Source organism: Osmerus mordax, chromosome 1, assembly GCF_038355195.1.
Source record: "Osmerus mordax isolate fOsmMor3 chromosome 1, fOsmMor3.pri, whole genome shotgun sequence".
Classification (NCBI taxonomy): Eukaryota; Metazoa; Chordata; class Actinopteri; order Osmeriformes; family Osmeridae; genus Osmerus; species Osmerus mordax.
The window spans coordinates 11,277,657-11,300,491 of record NC_090050.1 but is presented as its reverse complement, the minus strand read 5'-3'; the positions used below and the strand labels follow the sequence as shown (position 1 = coordinate 11,300,491).

At 44.0% G+C, this 22,835-nt stretch overlaps 4 protein-coding genes across 5 annotated transcripts; 2 read left to right on the top strand and 2 right to left on the bottom strand.

The window, feature by feature from the left end:
• Positions 1 to 6,713: 6,713 nt before the first annotated feature.
• ergic3 (ERGIC and golgi 3) lies at positions 6,714 to 13,855 on the bottom strand. Of its 2 annotated transcripts, XM_067239528.1 has the most exons (14): positions 13,721 to 13,855; positions 13,190 to 13,260; positions 12,554 to 12,641; positions 12,329 to 12,448; positions 12,109 to 12,205; positions 11,742 to 11,907; positions 11,589 to 11,646; positions 10,606 to 10,620; positions 10,217 to 10,248; positions 10,001 to 10,097; positions 8,450 to 8,514; positions 8,221 to 8,357; positions 7,910 to 7,965; positions 6,714 to 7,761 (listed from the first exon to the last, which is right to left on the bottom strand). In XM_067239528.1, the coding sequence occupies exons 1-14, from the start codon at positions 13,806 to 13,808 to the stop codon at positions 7,682 to 7,684; spliced, it is 1,170 nt and encodes a 389-aa protein (XP_067095629.1). In that variant the 5' UTR covers positions 13,809 to 13,855; the 3' UTR covers positions 6,714 to 7,681. The 2 variants fall into 2 exon arrangements, with proteins under 2 accessions (XP_067095629.1, XP_067095637.1); XM_067239536.1 differs by lacking the exon at positions 10,606 to 10,620.
• romo1 (reactive oxygen species modulator 1) lies at positions 8,955 to 9,949 on the top strand. The gene is made up of 3 exons (XM_067239548.1): positions 8,955 to 9,093; positions 9,362 to 9,498; positions 9,587 to 9,949. Exons 2-3 carry the CDS (start codon positions 9,362 to 9,364, stop codon positions 9,693 to 9,695), a joined length of 246 nt encoding a protein of 81 aa, XP_067095649.1. The 5' UTR covers positions 8,955 to 9,093; the 3' UTR covers positions 9,696 to 9,949.
• A 350-nt stretch (positions 13,856 to 14,205) lies between the features above and the next one.
• Positions 14,206 to 17,569, bottom strand: cyc1 (cytochrome c-1). Its single transcript, XM_067236462.1, has 7 exons — positions 17,448 to 17,569; positions 16,302 to 16,492; positions 15,889 to 16,015; positions 15,272 to 15,429; positions 15,007 to 15,167; positions 14,783 to 14,883; positions 14,206 to 14,703 (listed from the first exon to the last, which is right to left on the bottom strand). The coding sequence occupies exons 1-7, from the start codon at positions 17,529 to 17,531 to the stop codon at positions 14,599 to 14,601; spliced, it is 927 nt and encodes a 308-aa protein (XP_067092563.1). The 5' UTR covers positions 17,532 to 17,569; the 3' UTR covers positions 14,206 to 14,598.
• A 295-nt stretch (positions 17,570 to 17,864) lies between these two features.
• Positions 17,865 to 22,768, top strand: ctsa (cathepsin A). Its single transcript, XM_067236409.1, has 15 exons — positions 17,865 to 17,982; positions 18,186 to 18,346; positions 18,797 to 18,908; positions 19,128 to 19,178; positions 19,290 to 19,376; positions 19,485 to 19,640; positions 19,757 to 19,848; positions 20,256 to 20,340; positions 20,493 to 20,584; positions 20,725 to 20,803; positions 20,991 to 21,139; positions 21,280 to 21,355; positions 21,478 to 21,567; positions 21,703 to 21,804; positions 22,091 to 22,768. Exons 2-15 carry the CDS (start codon positions 18,186 to 18,188, stop codon positions 22,172 to 22,174), a joined length of 1,416 nt encoding a protein of 471 aa, XP_067092510.1. The 5' UTR covers positions 17,865 to 17,982; the 3' UTR covers positions 22,175 to 22,768.
• The last annotated feature ends 67 nt before the right edge of the window (positions 22,769 to 22,835 follow it).

The window sequence follows — 22,835 nt, the reverse complement described above, 5'->3', positions numbered from 1 at the left end:
TTCTGTAATGTTCTGACATTATACTGTCAGGGACGTTACGGTCGAGAATTGTACTATGGCCCACAGTAGGGAGACTTAATGTTGGAGGTCCCTTTTTTGAGGAGCCACTTTGATGTGGTGTGTGGCTGCGTGGCTGCGTGCCTGCTTCTTGGTAGACATCAAAGAAACCAAGGCTGCCAGAAACAAGCCAAAATACTGCACCATTCAGAAACATGGCTGCCTGCCATATGAGACACTGCCATAGCTGTACATATTACTAATGAAGGATAGGATACACAATACACAATGTACCGGTCTGTTCGAAGTGGAAATCTCTGTCTGTCTGTCTGTCTGTCTGAAAACTAGGCACCTGTCTAAAATTTGCCAGGTGTGTTGCTCAGGACCCAGAAAAGTGCAGTGTTGCCTGTGAAGTTTTTTGGATGAGCGGTTTGTGACAAATAAATATAAAAGTTTTTGTCGTTAATGGACACCGCACTACTGTTCACCCCCTAGTGTTCGGCCATCGGGCACTACAAGTATTTCACCCCCAACACTGCACTATTTGAAAACACAGTAACTAGACTCTACAGAAGCTACAGATTTCATGAGAAACAAACCCAGCATAGACTCTACTTAGTCACTGAACACTTTATTTCTCAAACGCCATGAAATTAGGGCAAATTAGGAAAATTGTGGGTGCCAAAGAGTAGGTATATGTCGTATGACAGGAGGCCAAGAGCGGTAAGAGAGGTGTTGGTTAGCTTGACATCCATCACCACATAGCAATGTTAGCTATCTAGCTACCCACATGACTAAGCGATTGTATAGTCAGCTTACTGTGATTAACTGACAAGGTTAAATTCAAATTGTTTACAATCAATATAGCAAAATGAACAATAGCGCACATTGTTTCACTAGAAAAACTAGCAACCACTCAGTCTAAAATATAAAGCCTACCACAGGCTCTGTACTAGTGTGAAAAGAGCATGGAACTGTTGTTCTGTCAATGTTTTAATGCTCTAATGGAAGTACTTGGTTAGGAAATTTACACAGCCGTTAAGCTTGTAGGCCTACATGCACCAGGCTGGAGAGCCAGTGGAAGGTTGGTGGTGTTCTGTGTAGCTAGGGTGGGGTAGAACTCCAAGCAGGAGCTGACAGGACTTTAGCAGACAAAGGCTAGCTGAACTTTGTTTGCTCACATGAACAAAGACAGAATGGTGATTGGCATGTCTGAATAAGGGAGTTGACACAACTACAGTTAGTGTATTGTAGCAGGCTCTTACATTGTGGGGCATCCGTCCTCGTGGGTTAAACTAATACTAAAGTAACAATTCTGTTGCCAACTACATACAGATCTGTGGGTTGACAAACACTCTGCAGAATATTTATAGACTCAGGTGGTCAACCACGTTCTTCTGACGTCTCTGAAAACGTGCAACACAGGCCTAACCACTCCAACCTCCTCAGTTCCCGTCAACCTAGGAGCAACAGTTCCTCACCCCCAACCCTGTGGCCTGAAACTGTCAGGGAGGGGTCCCTGTCAGCCTTACAACACATCCCCTTAAGCTCCCAGATAGCAGACGTGTGTGTGTGTGTGTGTGTGTGTGTGAGACAGACTGGGTGAGAGTGTGTGAAGGATGAAAAAAGGGTTTCAGGAGGCAAAACCAATATCTACCGTTCTGCACTTTATGAGAAATGTGTCATTTCTATGTTTCCTCTAATGGGCTATGTAGGGGTAGGGGGTGGGGGGCAAGAGGAAGTGGGATGTGTTTCCTGTGGCCTGGCGATAGGGGGTGGGGGGCAAGAGGAAGTGGGATGTGTTGCCTTTGGCCTGGCGATAGGGGGTGGGGGGAGAGGGGTGGTGTGAAGAAGAGCACAGATACCCTGGCGGAGAGATGCAGGGTCTTCCTCCTCTGATTACCTCCCTGGATTTGCTTATCTCTCCGAGGACAGAAGGCACATGATTCTGCTGTTTGACATAAGAAACCCTGTCAAACAAAAGGGAGGAAAAGTACAGTAAAGGCTAAGAGAGACAGAGATAAAGAGGAAACTCGTAACTGTTTCCAAGCCGGCTTGGAACGCACAAAGTGGTCATTGTGTCGATGGTGATTTTTTTTTTCTCATTACATAAAGTGTTAATGACAGATTAGGATTTCTTACATTTCTTCTTACATTTAATGCAATATAAACTGCTCTAGATCAATGGCTTAAGATAAGTGTATTTGTGGTATTCCAAATGTCAGTGGTTGGTGATTGGTCTTAGTCACAGACTTAAAAGTTTGAGACAACTTTCGGGACATTAAAAGACATACCAGACGTTCATTCATGACTGTCAAGAGGAAGTGGCGAGGAAGGAGAAGCAGGCTTAACTGTTCAGTGAACATTCATATTTTCTCTTCCCCTTTTGCTTAATATAGTTAGAACACTCTGTTGCAATTATAAATGTGTCCGGTCCTATCCTTCCCCCCCCTCTTATTTTTATAAGCGTGGCCATTTGAATCTGCAACCTCTTGATCTTCAGTCAAATGGTCAACCACTGAGCTATACCTATCCCCCCAGAGTCAGACTGTGTGAAAGGTCAGCATGGTGTGCTCTCCGCCATAGACTGAGACCACCCTTACACTGAGCATGAGAAGACTGCAGGAGTCACAGTGCTGAAGGAGGCGCACCACACACACACACACACACACACACACCACACACAAATACAATACACATGCACACATATATATATGTACACTTGTCACACAAACCCAAGCTATAGGCCTCCAGTTGCTGAGTGCAACATCTGTTTCTGAGCACACGTTGACGTGCTATGAGAGAATGTATCACACTAGACTTCCCTGTCTTTCAGACAAGGAGCTGCTATCGCTTTTTGCAAGGAAATCATTTAATTACACTCAAGTAGTGGTACATGAGGACTTCAAAACTGACCTCAATCATATTACTGCATATAATATGTATTTATTATACAGCCAAACGACAGGAAAGTGACAGGTAAGCAGACAGACAGTATGCATTCTGCAGACGTGGATCCAGGGGTCGTATGGTGCGGAATGACGCGGGAGAAACTGGAAAGGGGGAACAAAGGTTTTCAAGGGCACATTCCACGTATCTAACAGGGAATGTTTCTAGGAACTGTGTGAGAGGGAGGTGCGAGAGGAAAAGGGACAGAGGGAACGAGAGAGAGAAATGGGAGGGAAAATATTGAGGTCAGTAGTAGAGCATTACCATAGTATTTATTTTAGGCTGTCCTTCGAGAGAGAGAGAGAGAGAGAGAGAGAGAGAGAGAGAGAGAGAGAGAGAGAGAGAGAGAGTGAGAGAGAGAGAGAGAGAGGGGAATGAGGGTTGGATAGTGTGCGAGAGGGAGAGTGTATTAGAGGGAGGGGAGGAAAGGAAAGAGGATAGGACTGGGAGAGTTGTTCCAGATGCCACTGGACTCTCATGTCTGTGTGGTTGGGGTGGAGCAAAGCAGCAGGCCAGTATGAGTCCTCTCCATTTAGGGCAGATCCTTGGCATGACCACATATCAGTTGGTGCCAGCACTTGAACCACACACAACCTGACACCACGCATGCCAGCAACATTCACGACCTCCCTGGTTCTCTCGTGAACTTCTAAGAAGAACTGGCTCTAGACTTATATGGCAAGACCATAGGTGCTGGCATAAGCAAATACCATCACACTGATTGGTACTGGGCCAGATGAAAACGCCTTGCTGTTGCAATGAACCCATACTGCCAAGACCAAGTGCAGGAGCAACACCACAGAGATTCTCCATTCACTCCTGAACTCAGTGTCACTTCCACGAATTGCAGGAGTGATTCATAAAATGAATCTTCCTCGGAATTGGAAGCAAGAACATATGGAGAGCAGGAACGGCACATGGATATTTATGGTGAGAGATCACCAGAGGTCCTCTAAGAAATAGCTCAGATTCCCACACGGAACCCACCGATGCCAGCAGTCACAACTTCATTCTCACACCCATGTACCCAAACAGACACATGACATTGTGGTCCTGTGTCACCTATTATGAGGTGGAGCACGGTACCAGCAGTACTAAGAGTAGCAGTTAGCCAACACTAAACTCCCTATGGGTCTATGCACTATACATGCATGCATGGTGCTTCTGATGGACAAGTCCACATGTAACCCCTACATGTAAGTGAGAACATGCACGCCAAAAGTCAAACGCATCATGACAAGATGGAAGGTCAGTAGGAGCTCCTCCTAGTTCATGAGGGCTGATATCAGAGTGATGGTGTAATGGAGAAGATCACGAGTTCTCTGTAAGCACCAGATCAGGGCATGTGATGATGGGGCCTGTATATGTGCAATCACTGGAAGTAACCATGGCAGTCTCCTCCAGCCATTCACCATCTCATGACTCTCCATTCTGCCCCAGGGTAGCCCAAATACCACCACCGTAACCCCCCCCTTCCTCCTCCTCCTCCTCCTCCTCCCACCCATACATGCCTATCATGCCAGGGTGCTGTATGTAACTAACTTTGCAGGACAGCTGGATTCGCAAGATCACAACCACTTTTGCCAAGCTCAAAGTAATCAATATCAGACCAATCAGGGTCCTCTGAGGAACTGGCAGCTATGGGCGTGGTTGAAGTTAGCCCATGGTGGACAGTGATAGGCAGATGGTTCATCTAATCACTTACCAAGTGCCTGCCATTGTCCAAACACAACTTCCCAGATGGTTATGCGTAACAAACTATCAGGTGAGTCAGGTTGGCATGTAACCCGCATACCAGCCACCTCATCCCATGCGCATATCAGAGACTGTTAGCTGATCACTGAAATATTGTCTCTCCCAGCCTTTAATTGTTGACCTGAGTGACCTTCTGCATGTCTGAAAGAGCCCCAAGACAGGTTAGCAATCAATGAGCAACACAATGAGAGTGAAGGGTAAAGTAGGCTGTTTTCAAATGTTTAACCCCCCACCCTCTCCCTGTTTCTCTGCCCTCGCCTCAGAAAGGTGAAGACTGAGTAATTTGTGGTGTGGTCCTTAGTGGCATTATTCTGGGATTAATCAAAGATTAGGCTCATAGATTATAGGGCTGCACAGAGTCAAATAGCACTTTAAATGCAATTCGATTCTCCCGAAGAAATCCTTGGCCATGGAGGTTCCTGACATGGTTCTTGACCCTGGCCATAGATTTCCAATGATGTCGGCTTTCCACATGGAACTCTGGTCCACATTCTAACCTTCTTCCTGCAGCTGCTGTTCTCATGGCCTGATCATGGCCTCCAATCAGAGCGATTGTTTTACACATTTTCTGTGTGAATATTAAACTGTTGCATCCTATATAAAGACGGTACCTAATCTGTCAGTTCAATGCACAATGAGTTTCTCACTTCCAAAACTAGAAACTAGTGTGTGAAGGAAACACATAAATCATTTCATATGAATCTATTATGACAGTTAACCGAAGAACAACAGTTGACCTGACCTCAGTTCAGCAGCTGCTTTAAGGGGCCATGGGTGGCACAGCATTAGAGGGGTGTCAAACGTTCACATCTTTTTCTCTTGTCTTTAAATCTATGCTATGCATCTATGCTCTTATCGTTCTCTCTTGTTGTATGTACTCAGTTCTTCCAGAAGATTCTGAAGCTTCGAACAGCTGTGAGTGAACATTCTTGTGAGAGAAAACCAGATTATTCTGAAGTGAAACGAGCTAAAGTTAGGTTGAGCATGAATGTGAACCCTGACACAGACATACACACGCAAATTCAACCATTGGTCTGGTCAAGATTCACTGACACTGCCTTTCCTTTTCACCAGACGTGGGGGTCACTCCACTCCCGGCTACGCTAAAAAAACATCCACTGTCACACTCCCAAAGCTGTTGTCTTAGTCTCCCTCCAACACTGTGTGGATGATTGCATCACAATTCCAGAGCAGGATGTGGGAGTTAAGGCTGGGGTTCTAGTGAATACAGGCCATGGAGAAAGCACTTCCAGCTGTGGACTCCCAGGGGAATTACTATTGTCTGAGTCTAACTAGGAAATAATGCATTTACACGGATTCAGATCCCTGTCCAAGAAATCAAGCCTGGTACAAAAACGAGTCTCTCAAAACATGATGCCTCATAGATTCGTGGCTGTGACACACTTACAGGATATTGCTCACATTGATGATATTCAGTTGGCTTGGATTTTACGGCACTCGTTCGTTTTATTCTTTTGCTTTTTTTGACCATAAATAGTGCTCTATGTTGAACGCAATGGAAGTCTGGGGCGCCCCCTTGTGGTCTTAATTTAACAGGACCTCCACAATGGAGGACAAAAAAGGCAAACTGACAAAGAAAGCATTGAAGTACATTTATATTTAAACAATGTCAGTGGGTTAGTCACGAGTCACATGATATATTTTTTTTATTAGCATCCAGGAATCTTAATGTAGCTTTCCTGAGGTCATACTGTATCAATGGCATTCTATGCAGACCAGCACAACCCAACGGCAACAGTTACCCTCAGTGATCACTGGGCAATTATTAAAGAGAATGAGTTTTCACATGGAAGATCACAATCCTGTTTCTCTTTAGGGGAATGCACTCAATAATATTATTTAACACCAGTGAAGTGTTGACCTTCACATTCGGTATGTGTGCAAAGACTTTGCAAAGACTCCTCTAAACACTCTCTCTTTTAAGTGTTCAGCTAGCTGGGTATATTATTCAAAGACTAAGCAGATTGATGTATTGAGAAACATAAAGAAGCTGGTTTATTCAACATTTATTTTCATAATTTTAAAAACTGTTTAGGACAATATAAATACATCTCTCCCACTCGCAGAATAGGCTGTTCACAGCACCAGATGAACACACACATACACACACACACACACACACACACTCACTCACTCGCACATTCACACACACCTATGCGTGACTTCCCCTGCCCCCTGAATTGGATGTCAAAGGTGCCGTCACATCCAAAATACCAAAAACAGCCAACCCAGTCTCCTTAAGTGGCACTCTCATCCAGTGGGATTCCACACATCACGCACATTCACCGTGCAACACAGACGCTCTGTCTGATGGGGAAACACGTTACAAATGACTTTTTAGGAAGTAAAGAAAGCGTGATGGTTGAGGATATGTCCACTTGAACACAGAAGAATAGCTGGCAAGTAAGAAACGTATGAAGATGAATGAAAAGAAACGATCAGAATCTTATTTCAAAACTGAATCGACTGTGAATCACATACTACAAAAAAAGCCGTCCTCCTTAGTTTCCTTTAGACTGGCATCTCAGACTCCCTTTGGGTTTTTACTCAGATCTCTATTGGACAGGAGTCAGCAATACATGGCAATAACTGCCAACCCCCATGTTCTGTGACTGGCTGGTATAGATTGACAGCAAATTGCTAATGCGAGTCCGATCCTTTCTGAACTTCACAAGCGCATAGGGGGTGGGGCTTTGAGCGGATTATGGAAAATGCACTTTTGTTTGTGGAACAAAGAAACAGAAGAAAACAGCAGAATCTCAGAGGCTGAGGTGGAGATGTGAGAGAGTTCAGACAGATTCCTCCATTCTGGGGAAGATGTGAAAAGTTCCTAGTGTGTTGTCAGCCTCAGTAGGAAGCAGTGAGTCTGTTTGTAGTCACTTCTTTTATCCAAGAGAGCCTTCCGGAGATTGGGGCACACCACAGGCTGCGCTAACTCCAGCACCTTAGAATACCAGCACTAGGAGGCCTTGCCCAGCTCAATCTTCTTCTGTATAGCTTTGGCTGAGTGGTATATCAATGAGTCTATTAGCCCAGCCACTGTGGACAGAGAGAGACAGGGGGGGGGGACCGATACATAAAACACACTGAATCATCTGAACTGAATCATCAGTTCAATACAGCTTTGAACATAATACACACAATACACTATAGCTAACTGCTGATGAACTACACATGATTGACTCACCTGTGAACACCCCCCCAATGATGGCACATACTCCTGTCAGGAAATGTGTGAACGATCTGAAGAGATCATCAAATTCCACATCAGACAAAATGCACACAGACTACAACTCAGAATTGGTCAAATCTATATCAAACAACAATTCCAGTAAGGCCCCCCTTTACCGAAGAGACAATGTTTTTGGCATTAAGTGTCACACTCTGTTGTCATCTCAACCCGTTGAATATGTACACTGTGTGACCCCAAACTTTTGAAGGGTAGTTACATGGAATGGGGTCAAATAATTTTTCTGTGTCCATAGCTACAATACCTACCGCTGCTTTTCTGTGAACTTGACCATCATGGGGGAGAGTTCATACAACACAAACACTCCTGGTAGACCCTGGTCTCCTATTAGTCCATTTGCCACTTTCTCATGCCTGGTCACAGAAAACTGGTTTGTTTTCACCACCTGTAGAATAAAAGCAGCACCTCAACATGTAAACATTCCCATGACTACATTTGCTGCATGAGTGAACTTTTTTATGCAATAAATATTCTCACCTCTCCATCTCCTTTGACATAAATAGTTGGGACAATTTTCACAAAGTACTGGTACATCATTGAGGCTGAAAAAAATTAGAATACCCGTTATAACAAAACGTCAAGGGCACCGAGACCACAAGGGGCGCTGTATATTTTCACGAGTAACCAGTAATGGAGCAAAGTAGCGTCTGGCCAGAGAGCCTTGACAGACGTCACGGAATTTCCGGTTTTGATCATTAGCCTTCAAAATAAGAGCACCATCGGTAATGTGCCTGAATTTGAGAATTGGATGGCGGAACCAGTCTGGAGTTTAGAAATGTAAATTACACTGCACATCGTCCTTGCTATTTGTAGTTGAAATTTGCGAGACATGTACATTATGTGAAATATGAAAGTTGAAAAACGGATCAATTTACATTTTTTATTTCAACAACATAGTTTAAATGGACTCCAGTCTGAGCGGGATCAGAACACTAACTGAAAAGTGTACCTTTAATCTGAAAAGTCTTAAGCATTTGACCGGAACATGAGTTACTGCATCGAGAGTTGTCTGCCTGCTATGAAGTCGCGCTAGAAGGATAGCTGAGATTAGCATCGTCTAGAAAGCACACGTACTTGTTTTCTTACATTTAAAAACACATTACGTAAACTATTCAACTACGGTAAGTCAACGTGACTGACTCATAAATGTCGTACTTGGTGTACCGCTGTCGGCAGTCGAGAGTATCGAGTCTTAATGTTTTCAAGGCCAGCCGTAGGTGACAGGCTGTACATAGCGTGCTACTACTAGCTAGTAGAACAACCAGCTAAATCGTATAAAAAAATACTATTATAGGATATTGTAGGCTCACTGAAATATGCAACTGACCCGATTATGCAATTCATGTGGATTTTTAGAATGGCATTAAATTTGACTGGGCTCTTATTTAGATGCCTGTGGCAGTAGGACCATATGGACAGGGCCAGGGCCAGCCCAGCTGTTTTGACAGAGTCAAGATGGGCTTCATGATGGGCTTTGCGGTTGGTATGGCAGCAGGTGCCATGTTTGGGACATTCTCTTGTTTAAGGTAAGGGTTCAAAAACAACAGAACAAGTTTGGTAACTTTGCTGCAGATGTCAGTCTCTGAATTGACTGGTTTGTCTCCCTCTCTCCAGGATCGGAATGAGGGGGCGCGAACTGATGGGAGGAGTGGGCAAGACCATGATGCAAAGCGGGGGGACGTTTGGAACGTTCATGTCCATTGGGATGGGAATCCGCTGCTGAAGATTGTCTCCAATTGTCACTCATCGAACTTCCAAAATGGGACTTTTATTACAGAGCATGGCGCCTCTGAGATTAAGATTCATTCTTGATTAAAGATGATTGGGGAACTCCACACTAGCTGTTTTTTTTAGTTCAGTTTAAACAATATCTTGGGAAATGCCTGATAATGTCACCATCTCTGTAGATCTGCTGGAACAGAGTGTTTGTGGCTCTGTGATGGGCTAAGTTTGTTAAATAAAAGCTGTGATTTCAAATTGTTTAGTATGTATTTGTTTGAGGCTGTTTTTTTGGGAGAGTTAGCCAACCTTGCGGAGCTGCAACGTCTGTGCCATCCAGAGGGTTTACAATGCCCGGGTAGTCCCTCCCAAAAGACAGGTGCCTGATTAAGTGGGTCATGTTGATCTGTAACACAGACACAAAAGCAGGATTCAACAGATCCGTCTCAAAAGTATTTTGTAGCTTCCTCTCAGAAGTTCATACGGAAATAAGTGTTCTAAATTCGGTTTCTCCTGTGTCCTTACATTGTCCAGTCCAAAACTCTGCAGATCATGAACTGAAAATAAACAAGACAGATTGTTAGTAGAACTTTGGATATGTGAAATTACATGTCATTGTAAAGTCAATGGAGGTTTTCTCATTTCACAAAACCTGACATTCCCTTTTCCAAGTTATTGTTGAAGAAATGGCCCTCAGAAATGTGATTTATCGATTATCCAAACTGTACCACCCCAAATAAAAAAATGCATTCAACAACACGCCGGGTAAAAGATTATGTTTTTTGAAGTAAATGGAAGCTGTGAGTGTTGAAATGAGATAAAAGTTCCGATATGTCACTGGATAATTTAGAAAAGAATGAGATGTAAGGGTTTGGGGTCTACAAAAACAAAAGCTACAAAAAAATTTGACTTACTTTCCACAGCGTGCACTGCAGAAAGAAGAGAGAAGAGTCACTATATGACGAGGAATAAGGGCCACAAATACACAACTACAGTACTAAGGATAGTTTTCAACTACAGCTTTGGTTGAGAAACCTGTCCTATGCCCCAAGAGTAAACACGACAAGCACTTTCATCATGGTAACTTCAGCCTTATTGACATCACTAGGGATTCTTGTCTCGTGTTTCTGCTGTTATGCAGATTGGGACATTGTGAGACAATGCAGGAAGGGGAAAGATATTTGTGCTCACAGCTTAATGTTTAAATGTACTGTGTCATGTTACTTAGTGCTGTACTGATTAGTATGAAATCAACTACAGAATTGGTGTTAATGGAATGAACGATAATTAATACAAATTTCATTTTAATGTTGTTATTTTGAATATCATCCTTATTCTAATATACATTATTTGGATGTTAATAAGATTAGGAAGATCTAATGTATAAATCACTAGTGAGTGGCAAAGATTGTGAGCAATACTACTGTGCCAGTGCACATAAAAGATAATTATTTAGGAAATAGACTAGGTTACTAAAAGTTTGCAATTAGGATTACAAATTAAACAGTAAGGTGGGAAGTGTACCCAAGAAAATGGCAAGGAAGTAAGTACTAGTCTTTGTGACTAGCAACTACAATAAGTGGACTTACCGGTTTTCCTTTGCCTGTCTCAATGAATGGAATTTAGGCTACAATTTTACACACAACACAAAGGTCTCTGGCTGCATGTGGTCTGATAAACACAGTCTGTAAAGCACAGAGCATATTTATATCAGGCTATATTTAGACAACAACCCATATGGATATGCTGAAATACTTTGAATGCAACCAATCAAAATCCTATATTTTTCGATCTTTAATGCCTACCCTATCAAACAAGAAGAGGCTGGTTCCATTGACTTGTTACACAGACCACATGACCAAAGAACCGGAAGCTCAGTCAGGGGGCCAGCTCTTACCATGGACATGAGACTGCTGGAAACTTTTTCCTGGGGCAAAATGAAAGTTCCCAGCCACCTGGTTGGAAAAGCAGAGAGAAGACATGAGGGAAGTCGGTTAGAGCAAATGGCATTTGAGTCTCAGACCCCACCTCACAGGTGTGTGTGTGTTACCTTGTTGACCTCCAGGAATCCATAGACCTGACAGCCCTCATTCTTCTGCTCTTGCATCTTCTGACTGAAGCCCTCCCTCTTGCACTGCTCGATGGTGTCTGGGTTCTTGAAGGCCCAGCCCCGTCTGCGGTACGCCTCCCGCACGTCATCACAGGTGTTACAACACCTGGACAATGGAGACAACCGTCCCATATTAGACAGACAGACAGAACCCTACACAGCCAATGGGCCAAACCATATGTTTGTATGCCTTTACTCCAATATCAGGCAATGAGGAGGAGACAGTTGACCATGGCAGAGAACATTGCTGTACATAATTACTACTAACAAAGAATGTGTTTATTGTTCCAGGCCCAGTGGCACTCACTTCAGATCTTCTGTTTCAGCTCCATAGCAGCTCTCACATCTTTCTGGGTCCAGTTTACTGGGGTCAAACGCCTCCACCCCCTCTTCTTTTCCCATCTCTACACAAAACAACCACAACCAACCAATGAATCAACAACTAATGTAAAAACGAACAGAGAGGGTTGGCTCTTTCTCAGTGTAGCAGTCCTATCGAGCCTGAGCTCTGGGAGCTAGCCGCCTACCATGCTTCTCAGCTTCTGTGGTGACAGGTTTGCCATCCTTGTCCAGTCTCTGTTTGAACAGGTTGTGTTCCACATCCAGCTGCTGCTCTCCTGCTACGTCCATGGCGTCAATACTGAGGTCTGAGTGAGTAAAACCACATCAGTGTTGGGTCTCATCTATACACTATCCCACCTATCTGGAGAATTGGTAGGAATGATGCAGTCACACTTCTGTTTGTTACTTACAGGCACAGGGCATGTGAGGGAATATGACGTCAATGTTGATTTTCAGTTTGTCTCCCCGTGATGTGTCCACAAACAGCTCAGGGTGGACCTGTGGAGAGGATGGAGACATATCGGTTACACCGGTAACAAAGTAAGCATCTCCACTCAGATTGCTATGACTTGTGATACAGTGTAGACAGCTCAGATGTACAACCCAGAAACTACATCTTTGTATTCTAGCCAGAGATATGTAGAGCATGCGTGTGACAATGTGTCATATATCAGAGACGGGAAATAGTTGTTGACCAACTGCTGGACTTTAGTGACTGGTAAAGTTTTTGTTTTTGTTCTCTTCTGCTTTTCATTTGACACAGTGAGAGTGACATGGAAGGCAGGCAGGGAGGGGGGGGGGGGACATGAAGGTAATGGCCCAGAGTCTAACCCGGGCCCCTGCGTTAAGGCCTTAGCCCAAGCGGTACGCCCTCTAACCAGTGAGCCACTAGAGCAACTGGCGTGACTGGTAAACAACATTTATTTTTCATTAATTCTATGTGTAAGAGAAGCTGAGATGAAAAGTGAACCTTAAACGACCCATTTCCATCTCTACAATCAAAACTCACGAAAAACCTTGTGATAGCAGCAGTGTGTAAAACCCACCTCCTTTGTGAGATAATACTGCAGCTCAGAGAAGAACAGGATCAGCATGATGAGCCCACTGATGATGGTGACTGGTGGAAGAAGAGAAACACATGAGAGCATTCCTCGTGGTGTGTGAGGAAACCAAGTTAATTCAATTGGGTGTTCAGGCAACGTATTGTGTACGACGTGCACAATATCCAGAATGTTGTTGTGAACTATGCTGCACTGTGTTGTATTGTATGTACTGACACAGAGTATATGGCTAGCTAGCGATAGCTTTGCGTTACTGCCGGTCTATGTCTGTTGCTCAGCCTTAAAATAAATTGTCATTAAAAATAGGAGAGTGATTACACTTTATTTTTATCACTGCGAGTAACTTGTTTGCCAGCCAAATATTTAGAAAGATTCTAAAACGAACTACCCAGCCCTGGATAGCATAGTTGAGATAGTTTGTTGGCTAGCTAGCGTTAGTAGGGCAAGTATGAATGGCAGGAGGTTCACGGGTGATATTGCTAGCTAACTACAGAAATATTTCGAACGAAAACTCACCGGTTGCTCCACCCCATGTTTTAATTCTGAAATCCTCTAGTGTTTTGGGATAGGCATCAAATTGTTTTAGTTTATTTAACGTGTCCATCGTCTGTCAATCTGCCGGAAAGGACACTCTTGATCGCGAAACACATCGGTACTGGAAAAGATTCACTTCCGGTACACAAGGCATGCGTTAAGAGCCAATCAGCGCCCACCGCGTAAGCAACCCGATCATACTTGACTGTCCAGTACGTGAGATGCGCTCGGTGATTGCACACCCATTTTCTTGTCACCTATTTTCAGAGAATGAGGGTGTATTCAGTATACATCGGGCCATCATTCCTGTATCATATCATACTCTCAAATATAGCATATATCTCCCTTTACAAAACCGTAGTTAGTACTAGTTGCTGTTTATATCGCTTATCTTCATACTCAAGTCAAGGAAGTTCTGTCAGCATGCAGAATAACGTTCTCATCTGGGACAATAGATTATAACAAGGTTTTATTTTTTATAGTTGACTGTTTTATTAAATATTTACACAACAAGTGTAGAGCCCCCACTAAAATGGATAAATGAACTCACAACAAGCAACATAAGTTTGCAGGAAGATGATGCATCCCTACCCTGAAGCAACAACTTAACCACAACCCAGACACATATCTTTCCATAATTTATTTTGTACAGTAAAACAGAATAGAGGTTGTGTTCTCTGCTTAGATCCTCATCCACTGAGGAAATTGTGTGTGTGAAGAAGAAGCAAGTTAATGATTTAGGGCAACCATTTCTTAGCACAAGTGTGGTTTACAGAGGATGGACAATTGCAGAGAAGAACAAGGTCAGAGTTCGAGCCCAGAGGCATCCACGGGCAGGTCAGTTAGAACGGGTCATGGGTTTATTTGGGTGGCCTGTATGCGATCTTCCTGCTCTTCAACACAGACCACTTGTGTCTCTTCATGTAGTAGACCAGGGGCAAAAGGATTGCGGAACCCATCAAAAACTAGGGAGGAGAGAGAGATGGCGTTAGGGAGGTGCAGTCAGATTTGAAGTCTACATGTGTGGCCAGGCCAGCGACTCACCTTCAGTCCCATGCGTTTGCGTGTGTCGTGCTCGGGCTCCGATGCCCACCTCAGGTAGGTGCACACGTCCTTGGCCACCTGACTCATGGTGGCAGGGGTTCCTGTCAGACAGGAACAGGAGAATATAAGAGACCATCACTATTCTACATCCTCGGGTGCTGGTCCAGCTAGCCTGATAACTCAACAGGGTGGACCAGATCTGGAGGGGAAACAGATGCACTGACCATCATCATACTCCAACACCTCGTTGTAGATGGGTGGAGCCATGCCGATGGCCTGGCCAGGGAAGTAGGGATTGTAGTAGAGACCCTCCTTCACATCCACACCTGCGGGGGGCTCACAGTAGCCAGTCAGCAGTGAGAACACGTAGTCCTCACCTCCATGTCTGAGAGAGAGATTCAAATGTTTTACTTGGAAAAGGAAGAGGAGATGTTACAGGGGTGAAATATTTTCCAAAAGATATAGAGGTGAGATAGAGGTTTGAGCTACCTGGCGTTGACAATGTAGCTGAGATCTGGGGGCAGGGCTCCGTTGTTGGCCACGCGGGCAGCCTCAGGGTTGGGGTAGGGCTTGGGGAAGTAGTCTGAAAGCTTCCCTGGGCGGGTGAACATCTCTCCTGTGTCATCAGGACCATCCACCACCTCGACCTGACCAGGAAAGTAAACACAACAGGTTGGTTACTAAATCTTAGGGGTGTGGGGAAAAATAGATTCGCAATTCAGTCTTCTAGCAATTCATATCGATTCAGAAATTTCCAAAATCGATAAATTAAAAAATGTATTATAACAAGGGGTTTACTAAACTGTAAGAAAAAAACAACACTTTTCTTCAACACTTAACTGCCTATCACAGTCAAATAAAAACAAGTAACACTACACAGCAAACCGGAATCAAATATAAGCATATATTAAATCAAAATGTGATAAAAAATCGTGAATCAATTTATAATCGAATCGTGACCCCAAGTACCAAAAGATTCCCACCCCTACTAAATCTCTACCTACTTACATGAGGTCAGACAAGGACCGGGGGTATTTTTAGATGGGACCATCAGCAGGGGGTGCTGTTCTACATTATGACCCATCCAGGTAAGTTACAGTCCTCACCTCCTCAGCCAAGACCTTGGCTTCAGCCTCTGTGTGTGATACGCCGACCAGGTTACGGAAGGCCAGGTACTCCATGCTGTGGCAGGCCGAGCACACCTGCTTGTATACCTGATACCCACGACGGATGCTGCAATCACATGCACAAAACACAAACAGGAACATGAGACTTACACTCACATGGGTTTTCTAAAGGGTATGTGGGAGTCAGTTGGCTGAGCGGTGAGGGAGTCGGGCTAGTAATCCGAAGGTTGCCAGTTCGATTCCCGGTCATGCAAACTGACGTTGTGTCCTTGGGCAAGGCACTTCACCCAACTTGCCTCGGGGGGATGTCCCTGTACTTACTGTAAGTCGCTCTGGATAAGAGCGTCTGCTAAATGACTAAATGTAATGTAAATGTTTGTTTGAAGTTGGACCTGGCGTGGTCGAGGGAAGACACCATGCCACTGTGGCTCCAGGGGTACGAGGGAGGATGCAGCTCCAGATCCGAGGCCTTGACAGACTGCTGCAGCATCAGAGCCATCCCAGCTCCACCAGTAGTCAACACCCCCAGTGTGGTCAGCATAACCTTCTTGCCCCTCGGCAAACTGGCGAACGACATGTTGGCCTGGAGGGGAGACACACTGTGTTAGAGGAGAGCCTTACGTGGGTGCTAGAGCAATTTCATTTTCAATAGGGAATAATACAAATTCCAAATTAGACAGATCACCAGCGTTTTATTTATCCTGGTTCTCTTTATGCCAGTGTTCATGTCTTATTTGTATGTGTCTATTATTATTTCATTTCTATGTATTCACTGTAAAGAATAATGTGGTTTGATCAAGACATCTTCTCTTATGCACAATGTTGATGTTGGTGCGGGCACCAACATCAGAAGGGCAGTACTGTATTTATGAATCTGCCCTTCCAGACAGTTTTCCTAACGGCAAGAGTCAGATGACTTGAGACAACGTGCCAGCTACACCATTGTTATAACCCGAGTTTGACAGCATACAAGTAATTTGAATTTGAAAGTGTACGGAAGCTTGTAAAGTAATTTTCGAGCATTTACTAACACAGTTTATTATGACTATTAACGAAGCGGGCACACAAACCCATCAATTACACTTAACAGACAAGACAACTAAAATTATACTTTTTATGTTACAAAATAGTAACCAAAACCAAATGTTACAAGCAAATCCAGCCGGTGTTCTGCGGACTAACATGACTTGTGCCATGTTATCTAGCTAGATTAGCAGTAAGAAGCTAATCGGCCAGTACATTGAACTCCATAAAAATGTTGTCAAGGTTAGCAAACAATCTCGAAACGAACGGAACTGTCGCTAAGAATACAAATGTGAGACTCATCCCCAAATCAGGAACTGGCATCAGTGTGACGCTTAGGCTACAAATATCAGATTTACACAAGTGACCTTGTCTTACCCCACCACGATAGCTAGCAGCGCCGGGTGAGCTAACATGCGAGCTGACCGGGTTGCTGTATGTAGCCAGACTTTTAAAGAAAAAGTTGAGCACATATTCTGATACCCAACGTATGTGAAAAAAATAAGTAATCTTACCCTTGAGACAGTTTGGACACATTTGGGAGAATTCAGGAGGGCTCTCCCACTCCCAGATTGCACGACCGCTCGTAACGCCGCCATCTTCTCTTTTTTTGCCTTGAAAGTCCGGAACACAGACGAGGATGCAGAGATCCAGCCCCCGCACCCCCCTCCCCAACAGAAAACTTACACAAGTGTTTATAAAACACAATCTCTTTTTGATTTTAATTTACTTATTCCGTTTGGAATGCATGTCGTTTCTAAATAATTAGTGGTTCGACGTAAACGCAAATACATTTCAGCAATCTTTTTACGTTTTATTACGGAAAGGTTGTGACGGACAACTTGTTGTGCGCCATCTAAAGGCCGGAGGATATGATTGCATCCTACTGCAACAAACGATAAAATTTTGCCGACGTTGACTGGCTGCTGAACGCTCCCCAGGTCATATGACCACAGCATTCACGCAAACAGCACATGATTCTTTCTTCCGCTGTCAGAATCGGCAAGGTCTTGGTTTGACTGTGAATAAGGTAGCTAGCTTGTTCCCAAGGTAAGTAACCGATGCACTCCTTATCTTTAATGAATTCAACAATGTATGTATATTTGTAGCCAACGTTAAAATCTGTGTGCCATTGTAACCCATCGATCACGAGCAAATAACATTGCCACTGCAATTGTGGCTGAATTTTTCATTTTAATCTTTTGTTAGAACAATCACTTAAGATTTGGTAACAGCAATTGTTGCCTTTTCAGATGTTTTGTGTGGTCTTGGCCGTGTTGCTGGGAGCACTTGGGGTTATAGGAGCTCCTGACTCAGATGAAATCAAGTTCCTCCCCGGTCTTCCAAAGCAGCCCAGCTTCAAGCAGTATTCCGGATACTTCAACGTTGCTGAAAACAAACATCTCCATTATTGGTACATAGTTGTTTTTGTTCCACATTATACAGCAAGACCTATGTTATTAAATCCTCATAATCCTAAGAGCTCATAGTTTACTTGGTCTAAAGTAGAAGCTCTTGTTTGAACCCACTGGTATGTAAAACTCCTGTGCTGGTTCAGCTCCAAACATGCTTTACAACTGTTATTGTTTTAGTACATTCAGGGTATTAAACTAGCATCTACAGACTTCCATTCAGAAGTTCTTCGATCAGACCTATAATATCTAGTGGCCAAACTTCCTGGTTAAGAATTTCCCTCGACTAGTTTTTAGATTCTCTGAGGAAGTTGGAAGCAGGCCAACTGAAATTTATAAAGTATTGTCAGCACATTCAGGTGGCGGCTCATTTTCTAACCAATAAGCGTTTAGTATTTCAGATACCTGACTGCTCACCACACCATGTGTGACCATGTGAAGTCTTTGTGTAGGTTTGTGGAGTCTCAGAAGAATCCGGACAGCAGTCCTGTGGTCCTGTGGCTGAACGGAGGCCCTGGCTGTAGCTCTCTGGATGGCCTGCTCACTGAGCATGGCCCCTTCTTGGTGAGGAGAAGGGGCTGACTGCTATGACTTGTTATAAAACCGAACACAGATGGGTACAAATATTTCCATCACATTTGGCTATGTTATGAAAAGTGATTGCAGCCTACCTTGTTTGATTATGGAGGCTACAGTAACAGTGCACTTAAACTGGACACTGGTTTGTTTCCAAGACAAGATCAAATTTGAGTCATGTTCAATAAAGTGATGCTGTCTTTTCAGATTCAAGATGATGGCATATCACTGGAGTACAACCCCTACTCATGGAACATGGTTGGCTTATTCTGCCTTTCCTCCCCGATCATCCCTTTTAAAACATGAACCCGCTTGTAGTCAATAGAATGGAATATATTTTCACTTTTGTGTAACTGAGGTTGTTTTTAGATTGCCAACATGCTGTACCTGGAGTCACCTGCAGGGGTCGGCTTTTCCTACTCTGATGATAAGAAGTACACAACCAATGACACAGAGGTGAATGATAATTATTGCTGCAGTGGCTCCAAAAAAGAGAGAGGGTTTTATAAGAAAAATGCTTTTGCGATGTCATTGTTCAAGTGACTCAATATTGTCCATCGGCAGGTGTCTATGAACAACTATCTGGCGTTGAAGGAGTTCTTCAGGCTCTTCCCAGAGTACAGCAAGAATGAGTTCTACCTGACTGGAGAGAGCTACGGAGGGATCTACATCCCCACCCTGGCTGAGCGAGTCATGGAGGACGACAGCATCAACCTGCAGGTGAAGGGGAGAGAGCTCCCGACCTGAACATGAATCTGTTCCTGAGTTGGGGCAAGTACCCCGACATGTATGACTTCCATCAGGAGACTGAGTAAATGGGTCTTTGTCTTTCCCAGGGGATTGCTGTTGGTAATGGAATGTCCAGTTATGAGATGAATGACAACTCCCTGGTGTACTTTGCTTACTACCACGGGCTTCTTGGAACAAGGTATTTTAGCCTGTGTTATGTCCCTCGTTCTCAATGCATGAGTGTTCCGTCTTCCCACAGTGTCTCCCAAACCTTGAGCCCACCTTTCCTCTGTTCTGGGCTCGTCTTTGTGGGATTGTAGTTTTGCTGTGTTCATTTCAATTGTTGTAAGCGAGCCACTGGTTGTGTATTCATATTATAAGCTGAACTATAAGAGGTAAAGTGCTTTGTTTTGGTTCTCCTTGCAGAGAAAAGGGGATACATATTCTTGTATTTGTATTGCAATGCACCCACACAGTTGGCAGACTCAAATTGTGTTAGGTCCTTCTTTGACCCTACACAGAAGGGTCACATAACACCTGTCATTTTATTAGTCATCTTTAGAAACAAACATGCAGAATGAGTAAAAATATCTAATTATCTGACAGGCTATGGGCCGACCTACAGACATATTGCTGCAAGGGTGGTAAATGTGACTTCTACAACAACCATGATCCCACCTGTTCCAAAAATGTGAGTCCCTGTTACCTACAGCTTCCACATTCCCTTTGTAGATTTGACAAGAAAGCTTCAGCTGGACTTTGACTGGAACACTGCATGCTGACCCTGTAAAAGTATTGTTTCCTTAAAGAGGAAATGCATTCGTGCCACTCTCCCTCCTCTAGCTAGCTGAAGTGCAGTACATAGTGTACAGCTCTGGACTCAACATGTACAACCTGTACGCCCCCTGTCCTGGAGGAGTCGGCCACAGAGTCAGGTCAGATAACGATCTTCCTGGGTTATCTATCTTACACAATGTCTGGTGTAAGGAACTGTTTGGTTGAGACTTCTTAGTTCAATTCCATCCATCCTCCTTCCTGACTTGTCGACTGCCCTCGTCTGGATTTGTGGTTGTAGCATTGACAATGGATACCTGGTGATCCGGGACATGGGAAACAGCTTCGTGAACCATGAGTGGACAGAGCTGTGGAGCAAGGTAAGCACAGAAGAGTGGACCCTCCGTGACAACTCTTTTCACTAGAAGTCTTAAAGGGCCTTCAGAAATTTGATCATATATTCAGTATACATTTCTGGTTTATCGTTAGTCTGTGAATTCCTAAAGGAATCATATGTCAGCAAACCAGAGTTCTTTTTTTAACATGGTGTTATTATTTATGTTGTAGAAAGTAAAGGGTGTGGCATCTCTGTACAAGCGTTTGAAACTGGACCCTCCCTGCACCAACTCCACCCCCTCCACCCTGTACCTGAACAACCCTTACGTCAAAGCAGCCCTCCACATCTCTCCCAAAGCCCTGGAGTGGCAGATCTGCAGGTGGGTCCGCACACACACCAAGGTAGAACCCTCTCCCGAGCCCTGGTCCCGGTACTCGCACAGTGGACCGGGAAGCCAGGGTTCACTTAGTCTCGTGGCTCGGTGAGAACGTTTTGAGTGTGAACCTGGTATTGTTGCAGTGCTGAAGTGAATCTGAACTACAAGCGTCTCTACATGGATGTGAAGAAGCAGTACCTGAAGCTACTGGGGGCCATGGTGAGGGTTTTTATTTTTGACTTGAGATCCTCTGTGCTTTGAAGAGATGAACGCAGCACCTGTTTACGTCAAAGTAGCAGCACTCAAGCCGTAGGCTGTGTGTTTCCGGTGTGTCCCCCCAGAAGTACAGAGTGCTGGTGTACAACGGAGATGTGGACATGGCCTGTAACTTTCTCGGGGACGAGTGGTTTGTGGAGTCTCTCCACCAGCAGGTAAGGTCACATCCCTAAGTAAACTTATTGGGATGTTGATATTTCAGCTGTTTTGTGGGGGGGGGGGGGGGGGGGTGGTGGGGTGGGGGTTGGGCAGTGTGTGTGTGCTGACCTCCAGGCTGTGTGGTTCTCCAGGTGCAGGTGAAGCGGAGGCACTGGACCTATAACACAGGAGAGAGCCAGCAGGTGGGAGGCTTTGTCAAGGAGTTCTCCAACCTGGCTTTCCTCACCGTTAAGGTAAGACTCACTAAATCACCACCACCGCCAATAAACACAGACACAATAATCTGACCCTTTTTTCTTTCATAGTCTGAACATCCAAACAGTTTGCCCCCCATCCCCCCCCCCCCCCACTTGTATCGTGTAAAACAATTTTAAGAATTTAGTTGTATTAAATCAGGTGAAACCACCCCTGCTTTTCGGATTACAATGTTTTAAGCTCCCTTGATTTGAACATGACAAACCCCGCTTTCATTTTCCGTCTAGAATATTCAGTAATGTTTCCTGTCTTATCCACCCCCAGGGTTCAGGCCACATGGTCCCCTCAGACAAGCCCATCGCTGCCTTCAGCATGTTCACACGCTTTCTGAAGAGGCAGCCTTACTGAGATGAAACTACACATACCTATCCACTCATTCTGTCATTTGATTTGCACTCTGTTTTGGCAGTAGAACAGACTGACTTTTAGACCCCGCATGGCACTTTGGCTTGTCAACATCTTGATGGAACAATATGGTGTATTGTTGGTATACTCTTCCATCACTGTTGGTCATATGTAGGTGAGATATTAAGCAAGGAATCTAGAAACTTGTCTGCTTCTTTGTCTACTGTGACAGGTACATATGCTGCTGTAACAGATCAGCAGATTTTTAGAGCCTTCTGTAATCGTGATAGAGAGAAACTGATTGACAATTTGTTTACTGACTGCCTTGATTTGTACAGGAAAATGTCTTCTGTGCTCTTGTAATGGCCTTTTTAACTATATGTAAAAATCAAAGGGATCTGTACGCACTGGATTGTTTTTTGTTTTCTTTTTCTGTATATGTAAATCTGTTCATGTTTTAAGAGGAACTGCAGTCTGACAGGATAGTGCCTCCATAGAATTTTTTCACTATGATTACAAGGGAATGTATAGGCTTCAGCTGTGTTCACAAGAATGATCTAATGATTGCTTGAAATAAAAATGTCTTGATATTTTGTATTTAGTTGACACTTTAATTGGTTCTTACAGAATGGCATTACATAAATGCATGACTGAGGTTTAAAAC